Genomic DNA, 16,943 nt, shown 5'->3' with positions numbered 1-16,943 from the left:
TACGGTGGACAAACACCGTGTTCGTGGGTTTTCTCGGGGTTATCCCGTTTCCTCCCACTTTCACTCATCTCTCATCATCACCGACTCCTTTAGCCTAACTGACAGAACCGTGGGACGTAAAACTTGAAGATTTCATTTCATTTCATTTTTCATTTTTGGTTTTAAACTGCATCTGGAATGTCACTATCCATTTCAGCAACTCCTAAAACTATAAATTCGATACTAATATTGGTCATTTTCGATCATTTTATGCCATCCACTCGCTGTCCCCCTAGGTATGCTAGGGGGATTTATCCCACTGGGGACTGGACTTCGACTTTAACTCGACAACATTTCAGATGCCCAGAACTGAATGCTTCCGTGCAAGTATTCTGAAACGATGCCAAGTTTTATTGAAATCCAAAAATTGGAAAATGAAATTTGGTAACTTTAGTGCTGAAAGCAAGTGATATAGAGTTTCACGTCGAGAGTTTTATTTTATTTTATTTTATTTATTTATTTTTTTTTCAGGCAAGTTGTTCTCTGCACTAAAGTTACAAATTTCATATTCCGATTTTCTGATTTCAATAGTACTTAGCATAACTTCATATCTTTGTTTTTCTGCCCGAACGAATTTATAATTGTACGAGAACTTGACTCTATTTTACACATTTATATTTTTGGTGGAATATAAAAAATATAAATAAAATTTTCTACTCATCCACGCCATTTTGTTCAGCTCAATAAGATCATTCAATTGGTATAGGTCACATTTTTCTTTTTATTTATTTATTTATTTATTTATTTATTTATTTATTTATTTGCTTGCGTATTGATGAAAAGCTAAAAAAAAATGAATTTCAACCCGAAATCGCCCTACATACGGTTCTGAGAACATAGTATTTTAAAAAGACCAAACTTTTGACAGATAAATACAGAAAACTTAACTTTTACATATAATTGCCTACAAAGTGAGTTACTACTTACGTTCTTTTGTCAGTAACTAATAAATTCAGGCAACTTTTTGGACTCTCTCTCTCTCTTTATATTAATAAAATATGTTCATAGTTCCACTCTTTCAAGGATGACAAATGCATAGAATTGATAGCAACATGAAAATTTTACCAGGAAACCGCCTACTACTTAGATCTTTGCTTTAGTTTAGTTCTTCGAAACATTTTTCATACTTTGATTCTGTTATATTTTTGTTATTGTCTCCCGTACATGTCACAGCGTGTGTTCCAGTTATCATTACCATTACGTCCATTAACCTATTTCCTACACACAACTTTAGAGTAACATTGTTTTCCTTTGTTTATTTGCTACTCATTCATTACCCTTTTGTTTTCGAAGCATTCATTCCAGTAATATACTTCGTAGTAAACATATTTTTTGTTCCATTTTTATATTTGTTGGTTGATTTGGGATTTATTGTCAGCACCGAAGCTATATGAGACGAAACCAGGGCCGGAGTAAGGGAGGGGTTTACGGGGACTATAGCCCCTAGTCTCCAGGTGGACAGGGGCTTCCACTTTGATCAAAATCTCAACTGGCTATCTAGAAAGAATCATGAAGATACAATCATCATCATAAAATAAAATATGACCAAAAATATAAAACATATTTCCTTAACTTTCCTACTGAACTTTCACAGATGTGTATTAGTCGAAGTCAGCAGGGACCACATATTTTTTCAAGTACCGGACTTCCAGATGTGTTAATCCAGCCCTGGACGAAACAAGGCAATATGAAGATAAATTATATTAAAATTAGTAAAATTACCCCTAAAATTAGTCTAAATGTACAGGAAGGTCGGGATTTCGGGTGGAGGGATCCGGAATCCCATAATCTATCTTTTGCGTCTAACATTTCAATTTACAATTTAGGAAGTATTGTTTCTGTTAGACAGTAGCTAGTCTTTCTTTCTTTCTTTTTTAAATTTGATCCAGCCCACAACTAACGGTAGCTTACACAAACTAATCTCAGTTTGTTTTCTTAAATTATCCAACTAATTTGGTAATATGAGCAGTTTTATTGCAGTCAGTTTTTTTTTTTTTTTTTTTTTTTTTAAGAAATAGAAAAGATGACTAGACATTAAAATATTTCTTCTTATTCGTAAAAGAAAACGAGAAGAAAATGTACTTACAGAGACTCAAGGTAAAGAAAGAGAGAGAGAGAAGGGATAGTTTGGACAGGTGACGTGACGTTAAGATCCTCGCGTGTTGAGACTTTGAAAAGGGAGAGGGGTGGAATGAGAGGGGTCATTCAATGGGGTGAGGTTAGTTCAAAATGCCAACACGAGGCGAAAAATCTCCTCTATTGATCCATGCTATCCCGCAAAGGACATCCAGCCACGTTTCCTGGTACCTCATTTGCAATATTCACACGGATTTACCCTTTCTTTCCGTATTCTTCATTAAAAAAGTAAAAAAGAAACTTCTAACCATGTTATTTTTTCTCAATAAAAATCTCATTAGATATAGTTATGACTGGACCTATTTTAATCATATATTTATTCTTTCGGTGTTTGCTTTCTCAAACGCTTCCGAAAAATTTATCAAATCTGGATCAATTTAAATGTAAAATAAATATTTTTACAGCTTTTTTGGTTTATCAGTTGAAGTGTCTATACTTCGCTCTGTATTTATGAAACATGTTTTAAAAATATATGTCCTTCTGGCTTGGATAATTTGTTGATTCAAATTAAGTGAAATCAGCACTTACTTTCCTTCTGAGTCACATAAAACTCAATTTCCGAAATGAAATGTTTAGTTTAACGTCTCACGGTTACGTTCTTTAGGCTAAAAGTAACGAATTATTAATGATATTAAATAATTATGAATATGAAAGAATTGGTAGAATGAAAATGCGGGAGGAAAACCCACCGACACGATGTTGTCCATTGCAAACTCACATGTTCTGGAATTGAATTAAGGACCACATCGGTTGAACAATGTGCCACTGAGCCACCGCGCCCCACAACAAATTTTCCGAAAGTGGAAATCTCAGTTGGTTAGATTGTAGTTTAGTATCCCTTCCAGCGTCAAGGGTAAATGAGATGTGGACCTGTAGTTGATGATGGATTCCAAGCACCATAATGCGTTCAAATTATTTTCAAGGCATATCCACCGGAAATCAAATCCAAGACCAGATCCATCCAAGGACCCTAGACCAGTAAAGTAAGCGAAAGTGGAGATATTGTTAAATATTTTTGCCTATGTGCTACATACACTTATAAGACAACCAAAAGAATTAAATGAAAATAAAGATATTTACTATTCAGTATTGAAAATTTAGATTTTCTGGGCTCCCGGCATCTATGACCATCTAGCCCGTCACGTAGGAGGGATGGCGTCCCTCGGTGAGCACACTATCCGAGAAAAGGAAAGGAAGAAAGGACTGGGGAAGGAATGAAGTTGCCTGGGACCTATAAGTTAGGTACCACCCCGGCATTTGCCTGGTGTGAATGAGGAAATCCCAGGAAAACCTCATTCAGGGTGGCTGGCCTGAAAAAATCGTTTTACACTTTTCGACCGAGTGCCTCTACCGGAAATCGAACCCGGGACCGCTCGCACCGAAGTCGAGAGCGTTATCGATTACGCTATGCGGGGCCACATATGTACTATTCAATTATTCAAACAACTTACTTCAGTTTATGGGGGAGAGAGACGCTGGCTCAGTGTAGCCTCCCCGTTGGTCTGGTGGCAAACGCGTGCGCCTTTTGTGTACGTAGTCCCGGTTTCGATTGACGGTGAGAGAGCCTTTGGAATTTTAACTGTCCTCGATGTTTCTGTGTTCGTGTCCCTGTTCTTAAGAATAGAGAGAGTTAATGTAAAACTGAAGTAAAATAGTTGTAATTAGGAAAAATTAAGTTACTGAGGAACGTATGGTGAATTAGTTAAATAAAATAAAAGTAGTAGCGCGCTTACCCCTGGTGCGTGAGGTCTCTGGTTGAATCCCCGGCCAAGCAAGTTTGTGGTGGACAACATCGTTTCCGTGGGTTTTCTCAGAGTACTCCCGCTTCTTCCCACATTCTTATTCTACCAATTATTCCATCATCATTCAATTGCCGTAATCATATATCTCCGTTAGCATGAAAGGACATAATCGTGGAACGTTAAAATGAAAGATTTAATTAATTTCATTTTATTATTATTATTATTATTATTATTATTATTATTACAGTAGAGCGTCGATTATCCGAAGTAATTGGGGGACATGGGTGTTCGGAAAACTGGTTTGTTCGGATAATCGAACTGTACTGTACTGTACTGCACTGCACTGTACTGCACTGTACTTCTACAGCCAGTGCCAAACCGACAGAAATGTGCTGATTTTTGAAACACAGCGACTGGCGGCTTGGCCGGTCAGCAGCGCCTTATGAAGGCCCCATTAGAAGCAATGTTCCGCCAGCGGTGGCTCAGTGCGGCGACTACTGTGGGAAACTTGGTTTGGGAGTGAGGGGGATGATGGACGGTAGGGTGGGAGAGTAACAGGTGCGAGCGAGTACACAGTTCGGTTAAGCGGTCGTTCGGTTGACCGACGTTCGGATAATCGACGCTCTACTGTATTATTATTATTATTATTATTATTATTATTATTATTATTATTATTATTATTATTATTATTATTATTATTATTATTATTATTATTATTATTATTTACTTCAGTTTGACGGTAGTTAGCACTACAGCGCAAAGAAAGTGACCATTTCGAAACTGCTCTCCTGGTCTATTGGGTCGTCTAACTCTGCTATAAGCAAATGTCTCGAACCCACCTTTGAATAGAAGAGCTACAAATACACATAAGCGTCTGGAACACAAGCCCAAGAAACCATTTAAAGAAAGCTCTTACAAACAAATGTATAGTGTAATGCATTTTAATTAATGCTTTACATTGCGTATAAATACTCAATTTTTATTAAAAGGGGATGCGGTGGTTCAGTGGTACAGCATTCACCTCCGGTGCCTGGGGTCGCTGGTTCGATCACAGCTCGCGCCGTGTGAACTTTGTGGTGGACAAACACCGTGCTCGTGGGTTTTCTCGGAGTTCTCACGTTTCCTCCCACTTTCTTCATTCTAACATTTCATTCATTGCTCATCATCACCGTCTTCTTTAGGCTAACCGGCATAACCGTGGGATGGGGAGTAAAACTTAAAGATTTCATTTCAATGTTTATTAGTTACATACACATGGGTAAACTTCAATGCAGTTTGGATTAGTAAGACTGAGAACAAGTGATGAGCATTAGTTTCTTCAAGCTTCTAGGCTTCTCAAGACCATGGTGGAAAGACTACAAGATGGTTGCATGCCCATGTCGCCTGGAGCGCTGTCGTGGCTGTGACGTCATCTGGTTTGCAAGAGACAACGGAAAAAGGCGCGGCTTTAAGTGACAAGTGGAAATTCTTTGTTACTTTGTTCTTTTAAATGATATCGAGAATGCCTAACTGTGCAGTGTACGGCTGTAGTAATTATTACAGAAAAACTAAGGGAACTAATATAAAATACTTTAGATTTCTTAAAAAGAGGGGGAGTGTCTCCAGAAATGGATTTTAGCTTGCAGGCGACAGAACAAAATAAACCTAAAATATGGTAAGTTTTACATAAAAGTAATGAATAAATGCAATGTTAAATGAAATTATAAAAAAGCGATTTTATTATGTAGTTTCTTTTTAGTATTAATAGTATGTAATAATAGTATATAGGGCTACAGCAGCTTGTGTTGATTCTGCATACACAAATCCAATAGTACGATTTAAAAAGACGAACTTTGAGGCAAGACCCGGATTCGAAATCATGAGGGAGGGGAACCGATTCCTTCTACATAAGATATTGAGACAAAATTTTCCCCACAGAGGTAGGCATGTAACTCGAGAAGGGAGGCACGATGATCTAGGATGCTTACCTCCCTCGAGTTACGCAAATGGAGTGCATTGAACGCGTTAAAGTAGTTCAGGTCCCATTTCATTCTGGAGGTCTGCATTCCCTGTAGCCTCGGTGCTAAAACGGGACGTTGCACTTCAAATTAACTAACGAATGGAAGGTTCGTAATAACGATTAACGGTTACAAAGATATATAACAATGTATTAGATCAAGAGAATAAAGTATCCACCTACTATGTCAGGGCGACATTGTCGGGACATTTTTACACTTAGATTATGAAATTTTTGTTCATTTTAATCATAACTTTGCATAATTACATATACATATTTAGGGGCCCCCTCCAGAATTATAAAGTTAAGAATGGCTGCAGTAAATTTAAAAATATGGTAGATTCTCAACCAATCAAGCAAGCACGGTGGCTCAGTGGCAGAAGACTCACCTCTGGTGCAAAGGATACTGGTCCGCTTCTCATTAAGCGAGTTTGTGGTAGACAACATCGTGTCCGTGAGTTTCTCGGGGTACTCCCACATTCTCATTCCACCAAATTCCACATAATCATTCACTTGCATTTATCTTTTGTTTTCTTTAGTCCACGGGACAGAAAAAGAGAAAACTGATGAAGAAAATTAAGAAATTTATGTAATTTTATGGTTTATATGTTTTCTAGTCTAGCTGTAACACCCCTACATCGTCTTCACCTACGCCTAGTACTTTGTTTCTTGCTTGAAATAGTCATGTTGTTGCAATTTCTTTGTTTGAGGTGCTTTGTATATACATATTTATTTCTATATATTTTTAGAACACAATAGTATATGTAACGTTTTATTTCGTAGATATGTTTTAATAATACAGTTTGTTATGGCGTAAATTTTGACACTAATATTCAGAGAACTGTCAATTTCACCAAACATTTTGTTTAAATACAAATTTTATAAATAAGCGATCAGCGACTTCAAATAAGATGATTTTTTTTTATATAAATCAAAAATAAAAACTATGTTTAAAATATTAAATACGTGCGTCCTTGCTCAATAAAGTTTTTAACCTCCCCTGAGATTCTGACGAAACTTACGTGGGAGCAACCTCTTTTAAAAAGCTGTCCAAGCATAACGAAAATATACGTACGTGCATTTCTGTTTATGAAAACCATGAATTCTCCCTTGAGATATTCTCAAAATTTATATTGGGTCATCAGTAAAGAATTTTCTTTCAAGCAAAATAATAATAATAGTAAATCAAAACCGATCAATGTGTTACGAAAATATGCTTGAGCATACATAAATATATAATAATGAAATGCATTAACGACACACTGTATTATAGATTATTCAGGCCTATACATACTCGAGTGTATTACTTCAGATGTTTAAAAAAGAAAAGAAAGAAAGAAAGAAAAGAAAAGAAAGAAAAAGCAGAAATGTAGTGAGTAATATTGGCTTGTTTAAGCTTCAAAGCTGTTTAATATGAACTGATATTGCTGTTTCTTTTGCTATTGTAAATATCTTCCTTTGAATTCACTTGGCTTAAGCATTGATTACATTACGTTTATATAATTATTGTTTGTACTAAAATTTTTACTTCGTTGAAGATCACTATAAATAGAAGAGAAGTTTGCGTGTAAGATACCAGCGAGCAAGCGCTTGTTAAAAGTTCATCTGACTCTCGCTGGCCACGTCTGCGACCAAAATGACGTCATGCGCCAGAGCGACAAGAATGTAGCACTGCATTGCATCCACCTTGTAGTCTTTCCACCATGCTCAAGACATTAAGTTTATTATTATTATTATTATTATTATTATTATTATTATTATTATTATTATTATTATTATTATTATTATTATTATTATTATTTACAACTGAAACTGTTAGATATGAAGATATTTTTAATTAATGTTTTATTTTAAAAGTGTCTTACATTAAAACAGTGTTTCCTATTTGTTGCAGCCGCCGGCCTGGACCGTCAGATAGACCTTCTGGAGGGGCTTCAGCTCCACAACACCACCCACCCGGGCGTTTCCCTTGCACCCGGACCCCACAGCCTAACGCCAGCTATCTATCTCAATGGTAAGTTTTTTAATACTTTTACCATTTATATATTAATAGTATTAAGTTCATTTTGGTGTTTATTTTTATCTAAATAAGGAAATTCGTGAACTTTTTACTTGGGATTGTATTAAAATGAAATTAATTTAAATGTAAAACTTTCATATAATAATCCTCTACTTCACTCCCGGGGGAAAATGGTTAACTCGTGTTTCTTTGTGTTAATGTTACAGGGTTACATACCGGGTGGAGTATAGAATTTTCGATGTTAAACCAACATTGTTAAACACAAGGAACATACTTGCATAAAAAGCGGCAATGAGCCGAGTCTACAAAGTCAGAAATAACATCGAAATAATGTCACACACTATCCGTTATATCATGCCTAACTAATATATATTTGTTTGGGTTTCTGCTGCAGACAGTATAAAGAAATATATATATTGCATCAATAAGTTATATAAACTCCCTCACGGGCTCCTCCGTGGCTAAGCGGGAGCTCATGTGGTTCGGATTCCACGTTAATCAGTAGGTCCACGTCTCATATAGCCTCGCTGCTGAACGGGACGTTAAACTCAAAATCAACTCAATAAACTCCCTCACGGCTACATGGTTCGTGTATGCGCCTCTCGGTCGAGATACGCGGATTCGATTCTCTCTAGGAGCTTATATGGTTCGACTGCCACGTTAATTTGCAGGTCTATGTTTCATATTGCCTCGATGCTAAACAGGACGCTGATCTCCAACTCAACAATTGACCAATAACTTTTATAAGACGAGTACTTATAAAAATAATTAGTTTGAAGTAGTAAAACTGAGATCCAATGGTTAGCTTCACTTTTTTTTCGTTAAAGTTCTGGGCTTCTTATGATATAGGGATTATTATTATTATTATTATTATTATTATTATTATTATTATTATTATTATTATTATTATTATTATTATTATTATTATTATCTTTCAACTCAACACCTAAACAACCAAATTATAGTACATGAAATAAAATGTATTGGTAATGGGGTATTTGTGATTAAGAGTGGGATGAGCTTTTTTCTTCATCCCAACTCAATAGTCCATTCAAATGAAATGACTATTTTATACTAAAAGAAATGAATGGTAAACTTATTAGAAGATTGCCAAGTTATGTTCTAATTTCTCGACGATTACTAAACACTGAACTGTAAGTTCACGAAAAATAGTAGGCTCTGAACTGTAGCTCTACGAAAATTGCTAGATTTTCGACTGTTGCTCCTCGAAGATTACTAAACTTTGGACAGTAGCTCTTTGAAGATTAGTAGAATCTAAAATGTACACTAGGTCGTCGAAGTTACTAAAAATCTGGCAATTAGCTCCTTTGTAATTAATAAACTTTGGGCTATAGCTCCTCGAAGGTTACTAGGCTTTGTACTGTGGCTTGTAAATCTTCGAAAATTACAAAACTCTGCAGTTGCAAAATTACAAAATTACAAATATCAGTTAACTCAGTATGATGTGCTTATTCCGTAAAAAAAAAAAAAAAAAAAAGATTTAGGGGCCGCCCAGAAATTTTGTGACCCCTGATCCAAGATCCAATATATTTCATTCAATCAAAAATTTTCTTGTATACCTTATATCTGGAGAACTACATTGTAGCCAAACCCAAACTATCGGTTAATTCAGTGTGATGTCCTTATTCCGTAGAAAATACGAAATCTCGATTTAGGAGTCATTCAAAAATTTTGTCGCCCCTGATCCGAAAATTAATTGTTGACAGATCACAGTCTTTTAATTCCTTTTTATTTGGATCATCCCTAAAATTCTTGTTTAAAAAAATGTTTTCACAAGTTTCATTTCTGGCTAGGAACTTTACCAAAAGTAACATTTATGTGAATTGTGAGTTTCCCAGTGTTGTTGTTGCAGTCAACGATTTTCCTATACAGAACCAGCTCAAAATATTAATCGTTATTTGTTGTGTTATTGCATGTGAGATCGAACCAGGGACCTCATGCGACAGAGGTGAGCGCTCTACCACTGAACCACCGCGCCCCTGCAAGGTAAGATCCATAGGCCTCAATGAGTTAAAGAAAGTAATATAGTTAAGTGAAAATCTCATGTATAGTTTTTCAGAAAAAACAAAAAAATTGTAAACCAAAAAAAATGATCCTTTATCTAAAAATAATATTGTCGAAAAGTCAGATATCAGTTAATGCAGAGATGCAAATAATTATGCGCCCACTCGCCCGGGGCGAATGGTTCGTCGGTGCGGGCGAGTGTTTAATATCATATCGAAGGTATGATTTAATCGAATTGATAATGATTTCTATTGTGAGATATGGGCTAGTAAGTTGTTTTCTTGTGCGAGTAAAGTTTTGTTGCTTATTTGCATCCCTATGAATGGCATCGCGATGAACAAAATGTGATGTTTTTCAGGGAAAATTCTGATGTGAAATTTTCGTGAAAATCGAGAAGAAAAGCCCATTTTTGTGGTATTGTGTGTATCTAATATAAATAAAATAAAGAGTTTGTTTATCTGTGTGCAGCTTGGGGACCAGACGAGTGGACCGAGAGTTACCAAATTTGGGTCACGGGTACCTTGGTTCAGGCCCCAGACCAAGACGAAGAATTTTTTTTTCAAATTTCGAACCAGGTGTTTCTCAGGGGGAAGGGCGTTTACCGAGACATGTAAAAGTTCTAGAAAATGACCGATATTAATGTCGAATTCATAGTTTTTGCGGTCGCTGAGATCAATAGTAAAATTCCTATCGCATTAACTTCCAAATTCACCCCATTCGGCTAGGGGCTGGGGGTCTTTGGAAGGGGGGATACCAACGCATGTAATAATAATCCAAAATGACTGATATTAGTGTCAAGTCCATACTTTTCGCGGTCGCTGAGATGAATGGTGATACTCCCACATGAGTGACTTCTAAATACAGCTGCCATACGAAGAATGGGTATTTCAGCTAGTTGCTAATAATAATAATTGACAAATTGTATTCTGCTGTACAGATTGTTCATTTGTTTATGTAAACAATGCACTCTTTAAGTAGCAGATTGCATCTTTGTTTTTTGTTTTTTGTTTTTTTCAACACTGGCACATATCAGTAACATCAATCCAGATTTTGGTTCAGGGGTCAAGTTTCCCAACCGATATCAGAGTTTCACATTTTAAAAAAATAATATATTACTATAAAATTTATTAGAAATATATATTTCTCATATTCTCAGGGGGCAATTGCCTTTTGTCCTCTCCAAATGACGCCCCTCCAAATGATGCATATCCTATTCGTAATCATCAAGAATCATGATGCAAAAATATGTCAATCTATGAATAACTCTAATTCCTAATAGTATAAAGCTAAGCTGATAGATATTGCTATTTGCGCCTCTTGCCTACCTGATGCCGGTAGATGGCGCTAGTAAGTAGCGATTTGCAGACTTACAACTATGGTGACGGATTTAATTACAATTTAAAAACTGTTCTATTTGAATTTAATTAGTTAAAAATAGGACAATAACCTAATCATATTTAAATTTGAGCATTAATATTGGTTGTTTCTATACTAGCATAATACGATGATTTATTTTCAACTTATTGTTTCGACCTAATTATTTCAAAATGGATAATGATAAACATGCTTTGCTGTTTAATTTTAGGACAAGTAAAGAATTTGACCTTTTAATCAAGCACAATTTTAATTATAGTTTAAAAAGAGCCGGCGCCATATTGAATTCAAAATGGCGGCCTTATCGACCACATTCAGGTCATCTGACTAAATGTTTTTTTATGCTCTGAGAACCTTAAACAAACATCACAAATCAAATGGAGAAGACATGTGACTGCACACGAAACCATTATAGCAGGCACCTGAGATTAATGTTATTGAAAATTGCACACCGAGTGTCACATAAATGCGACTAGTTCTCTTTACTTTTTAAGATAGACCAACATAAGTGGCATCGTTTGAAAGGTACGATTATATTCTATCACGTTCACTTTGAGACAGTTTTCATATCTCGGTTAGTTTCTGAGTTATATACCAATAACATATAATTGTAAAATGAGAATGACTATATTTTTTTCATGTAATAACTACAATTTTTCAGTATGGCTGCAATGCATAGAAGCATGCAAATTTGCATTCCTTAACCTATCCTATTATGTTGAAACTGGCACAAGAACGTTCCAGCTTAATTCTGTGAGTAGATATTATTTAAGTGTAAGTCGGTGTCTCAGTCTGGTCACCATATTGAATCCAAGATGGCGGATTTTTCCCAAGTGGAAGAACTTGGAAATTTTCAGGATATGTTCTGGAAAACCTTGGAACATAATCCAAGTGGTTTCGCTTTGTATTTTTCTTTTTTCTTTTTTCTTTTTTTTGGGTCCAGGTTTGGCTCAAAATCTTTCTAAATGGATTGGACTATGTACTAAATTGTCAGATTTGCATCAAATGTGAGCGGGAGGAAGTGAGATTGCATAATATGAATAAAATTATCAAAATTAATTAAAATGATAAAATGCAAATGTGGGAGGAGACGTTAGATTTACTGTCAAAATTACTTTAAATTAATGCAACCTCCAGCTACAAAGTTAATTAACTAAATCAGTTCAGTCGGTAGAGTCTGTAGTTTAATTAAATGAAAATTTTGAAAAATAAAACAAGGTTATTGTTAGCATGAAACTCTAATTTTCAAGCACTTTGTGGTTTTAACACCCCTCCTGCATGAGAAAGATACCCAAAATACGCAAATCGCCTTCATGATCCATTCACAAACCCAGCTTCTGGCCTGAAAAAGAAACAAAAGGACTAAAGGGTAACACATACCTCTCGGCCAATACTGCAAACAATACAGAAGTTCAAATTTCCAGTGATATCCATTTAATGCACCACTTCAATGCACATACTATTGAAATTTACAGAAGCACACGCGCGCGCATGGTCTCTCAATGAGACCTGAGAGAGAAAAAAAAATTAATTTTAATAAAATTATTTTCTCTGAAAATTTTATATCACACGCTCTGAGCTCTCATTTTGTTTAATAGTTCGTGCACGTTTTGTTCATTTCGCCGTTAACTTCTTACTTGCAGTGTCTCTCCCTTTTCACCACGTTATACACCTCCTTGTCGTGTTTCTTCCGTTTCCGGCGACCATTCTCTGTCTTCTCCCGTCGTGCTGCTACACTCTCCTACAGGACGTTCTCCCTCTAACTCTGGAGTTCTGCTGCATTTGCTGCGGTTCTGTGTGTATTCCTCTGCATGTCGGCAATCTTGACTAACTGAATTGTGTCTGAAAGTTCACCCTAGTCAGTCATTCTATGGAGCACTGGAGTTATATTGTACTAACCGCGCCTAAGTTATACAAGCATAAAGCTCAGTCTCTTGTATTCACTTACGGCGTATGACGTAAAACGTCAAAAGTTAAACTTGTGTGAAGCACTTCACAAATATAGGTGAAAGCATTGTCTCTTCACACTAGCAATACTTCGAACATGGTGCACTTAGTAAAATAAATAACAAATAACTTTGCAGTCAAGTTCGCAAGCCGCACTTTTATAAATGTTACTCGTTCCTTCTACGCTCTCATTCTACCAAAAGAATATGAGTTCAGCGTTACGAAGATGCAATAGTGGTAAATGAGTACTTAGTGCACATTTTATATATCGCACACACTATGTATATGTTTTAAAACTATCTCACTGACATGTTCGATAAATGTTTGAACACAACAAGTGTCGATGATAACTTTCAGTACAGACGGTTAGAACACTCACTCCGAACTTCGTGTCTGACGTACACGATTCCCGATCTAAGAAGCAACTGCCCCTCTGACTGTCTCCCGTAATGTTATATTGCCCTCACGGTTCATTGTTCGCCCCAACTTTTGGGTTGGGCCAATCCACTTTAGTACGCTTCACCCAAAATAGGGGTGAGAGGCATGTCACTCACCTGTAGGCTTTCCATGACTTAAATATTTCAATACACAACACTTTTTCAAATGCTTTTTCACTTTATAGTTCACTTCAATGACATCGTTTACAGTCACTATGTGAGTTAGACAGCTTATTAAACAAGCTTTCAGTTTGTATATCACACTCACTAACACAGTGCTGAATATAGTTAGAAAAATTAAAATAAACAACAAAATTATTCTCATTTGATCACTTGACAAGTTAACCTACACAACTTGACAAGTAGTCCCACCTAGTGGCGACCCCCGTAACTGCTTGTCCAAGTGACATTGCATATTGCAATTCTCTGAAACAGATGCATTGAAGGATATGGTTTATACTTTGATTGATCATATTAATGACACAAATTAAATGAACTATACAAAAATACTAATATATAAAATGAACCCTGAATGAGGCTGACGTAGCCTAACACATGAAGATAAGCAATATCAAATCATTTTGAGAATTCCCTTCTCCTTGCTAACAGTAATGACTTTTGACAAGGTTTAAAAAAAACAAAAAAAAACAAAACTGAGGTGTGTGTTCGTCTTCTGAATTCCTTCCACAACCATCAGCTAAGTCTATAACTGTCATTAGTACAAGCCATATGTTGTAAACAAAATATATATCGAGCTACTATATCTATCTACAACTACGGGAACACCCAGAAAGTTTATTTACATCACAAATCACATTACATCGTACATACTATTATCAGCGGAGCAGAAGAAACAATCTTTTAGCAGAGACATCTAGCGGATGTCACTGTACTACGAGAAACAGAGTTCTCGACGTCTACCACTAAAACTTAAGTGGACTCGTCCACAATTTTGAATTTGTCAACTTCCCTTTCTCTGACGCTAGTCCGTTGACCAAACGACGCTTTCAGAGCCTAACATGCCAAAAGTAGGCGTGTCTAAAAAAAATAGCACCTCTTTGTATTCGGGATTCTCTCATAGACATGTTAAAAATTTTATGATTTTGAAAGCATTGTATTCATGGACTCTGTGTCGCTATACTGGCAGGGTATGCTCCTACCTACAAATACACTAGGAAGTGATACTAGCTATCCATACATGTGACAACTGGAGCTCATAGGTATTCCACCCATATAGAGATGGTTACCTTGTTTCTGATATTTTCTCACGACGTGAGAGACCAAGACTCCGTTAGGAACACAAGCTATCTTTAAAGTTTTTTTTTTCTCTGTGAGCCTTCACTGCTTCTCTGCCAGCAAAATATCGTATCTAAACTATAGAGTTTTCTGTTTTCTTCGAAGTCAATATTAAATTATATTCTAATATCATTGCTCCAATCTGATGTCTCATCCGGTTGTCACTCAATGCTCATTTACATAATCGACATACACAATATAAATACATAAAAATACCAATAAAAGATACATGCTCCCGCTGATACGTATGCTAATTCTATTAAACTTAATATGCAAATCACTAATTAATTGGCAAAATTATTCATATTTTCACGCAAAATTTAAATATGTAAATTGAATTAAAACACAGTTCATGTGTCGTTTACATTATTCCCCTCCTAAGGAAATGCAACCGTTAATCGCTTAATCGTTGCATTTTCCTAGACGAGGTTCCAATACACTTTACGTATATAACCTACATACACCGTATATGCCATATTTTAAATACAAAATTTCCCTAAATACATAAAAAAATCCTAACACTAATAACATATAACATAATCACTAATATATTATAATCACATCCTAACTTGTCATTTTATCTGGAATTTATCTCTCAGCATTAGCTAACAGTATTTCTTCTGCAATGTTACACTCAGCGCAACAACTCTCTTGTTTCCCAGACGTAAGGAGGTGCGTCTGTGAGTGTAAACATCTTCAGCTGTCCTGCCTGTGTGACGTGCTGTGCTTGCTTCTTCTTCTCCTACGTCATCAGGTCAGCTGGGTCCTGAGGAGGCGTGGTTTCACGCGGTACGTATTTCTTCAGGTGAAACACGTTCCTCTTCATTAACACTTCTCTCGTCTCAGGATCACCGAGAACGCACACATTATTCTGCGTTGTGGAGAGTGTGATATAAGGCCCCGTGTATAAGAGAAGCATTTTCTTCGTTATGCCAGAGAAAGCGTCAGACTTGGGAAAAGCTCTCACCAGTACTAAATCTCCAACCTCGAAACGCGCTGGCTCGCGACGTTTATCGAAGGCCTTCTTTCTCCGCTGTGCTGACTTCTTCAGATTTCTTGCTGCTAGCTCGACATAATACTGCAACGATTTGTGTCTCTCAACGTCTGGGATTTCGAATAATCTCGCTAATTCTCTCGATGGTGATTCTCCCAGGTGCACTTGGTATGGACTTAAACCAGTCGACAGATGTACGCTTGAGTTGAGACACTTTTCGATTTTCTCAAGATGTTTGGGCCATTCCTTCTGCTTGTCATGGCACAATTTTCGTAACATTCTCACTGTCGATTTCACACCCACCTCAGCCATATTTCCTTGGGGATAGTACGGAGTACTATAGATGGGCTTAAGGTTTAAGTCCGAGAGTTCCTTCTTCCACTTAGTACTTGAAAACTGTGTCCCATTGTCTGTCAAGATGACCTCAGCAGACGGACACAGTTTCAGGAACTCCTTCAGCTTCTTCAACGCTGTGTCTGTGGTGGCCCTTCTGCACGCATACAGCCCTATCAACTTGGAGAAAGCATCCACGCATACAAGGATGTACGACACGTTGCCTACCCCCACAGGGAGAGGCCCCAACCAGTCCAAGCAAACCATGTACCCAGGACGACGCACTAAAACAGGGTTCAGTGGTCCCGCACGATACATGTGAGGGGGGGATGCTTTCTGGCACAGACCACAGGAAGCTGAGAACTTCTTTATGGCATTCCTCATCTTCGGCCATACAAAATATTCGGTCAACATTGGCACGAGTTTGCTAGCAGACAGATGTCCTCGCTCATTGTGGTAATATTCCAACAATGGCTGCACAAGCACTTCCGGTATGCAAATCCGTAGACCAGAACGGTCACGTTTGCATAGCCGTCCATTCGAGAGCAAGTACTGGTGGTTCTCACTGGCTGTTTTCCCTGAGTTTTCCTGGTTCTGCAGCTTT

The 16,943-nt window shown here is 36.8% G+C and overlaps 1 protein-coding gene across 3 annotated transcripts in view; it reads left to right on the top strand.

Annotated features, from left to right (window-relative positions):
• Window positions 1-16,943, top strand: part of LOC145681096 (protein kinase C-binding protein NELL1-like) — a 434,908-nt gene that overhangs the window by 228,031 nt on the left and 189,934 nt on the right. For all 3 annotated transcript variants that reach the window (XM_081752492.1, XM_081752491.1, XM_081752493.1), the window contains exon 2: window positions 7,808-7,927. In XM_081752492.1, coding sequence (XP_081608618.1) covers window positions 7,808-7,927 — 120 coding nt within the window. The remainder of the gene's footprint in view (window positions 1-7,807; window positions 7,928-16,943) is intronic.

The sequence above is a fragment of the Thermobia domestica genome, chromosome 3, assembly GCF_964235325.1.
Source record: "Thermobia domestica chromosome 3, izTheDome1.hap1.1, whole genome shotgun sequence".
Taxonomy (NCBI): Eukaryota; Metazoa; Arthropoda; class Insecta; order Zygentoma; family Lepismatidae; genus Thermobia; species Thermobia domestica.
The sequence above is the reverse complement of the archived record's forward strand: the minus strand, read 5'-3'. Positions and strand labels throughout refer to the sequence as shown.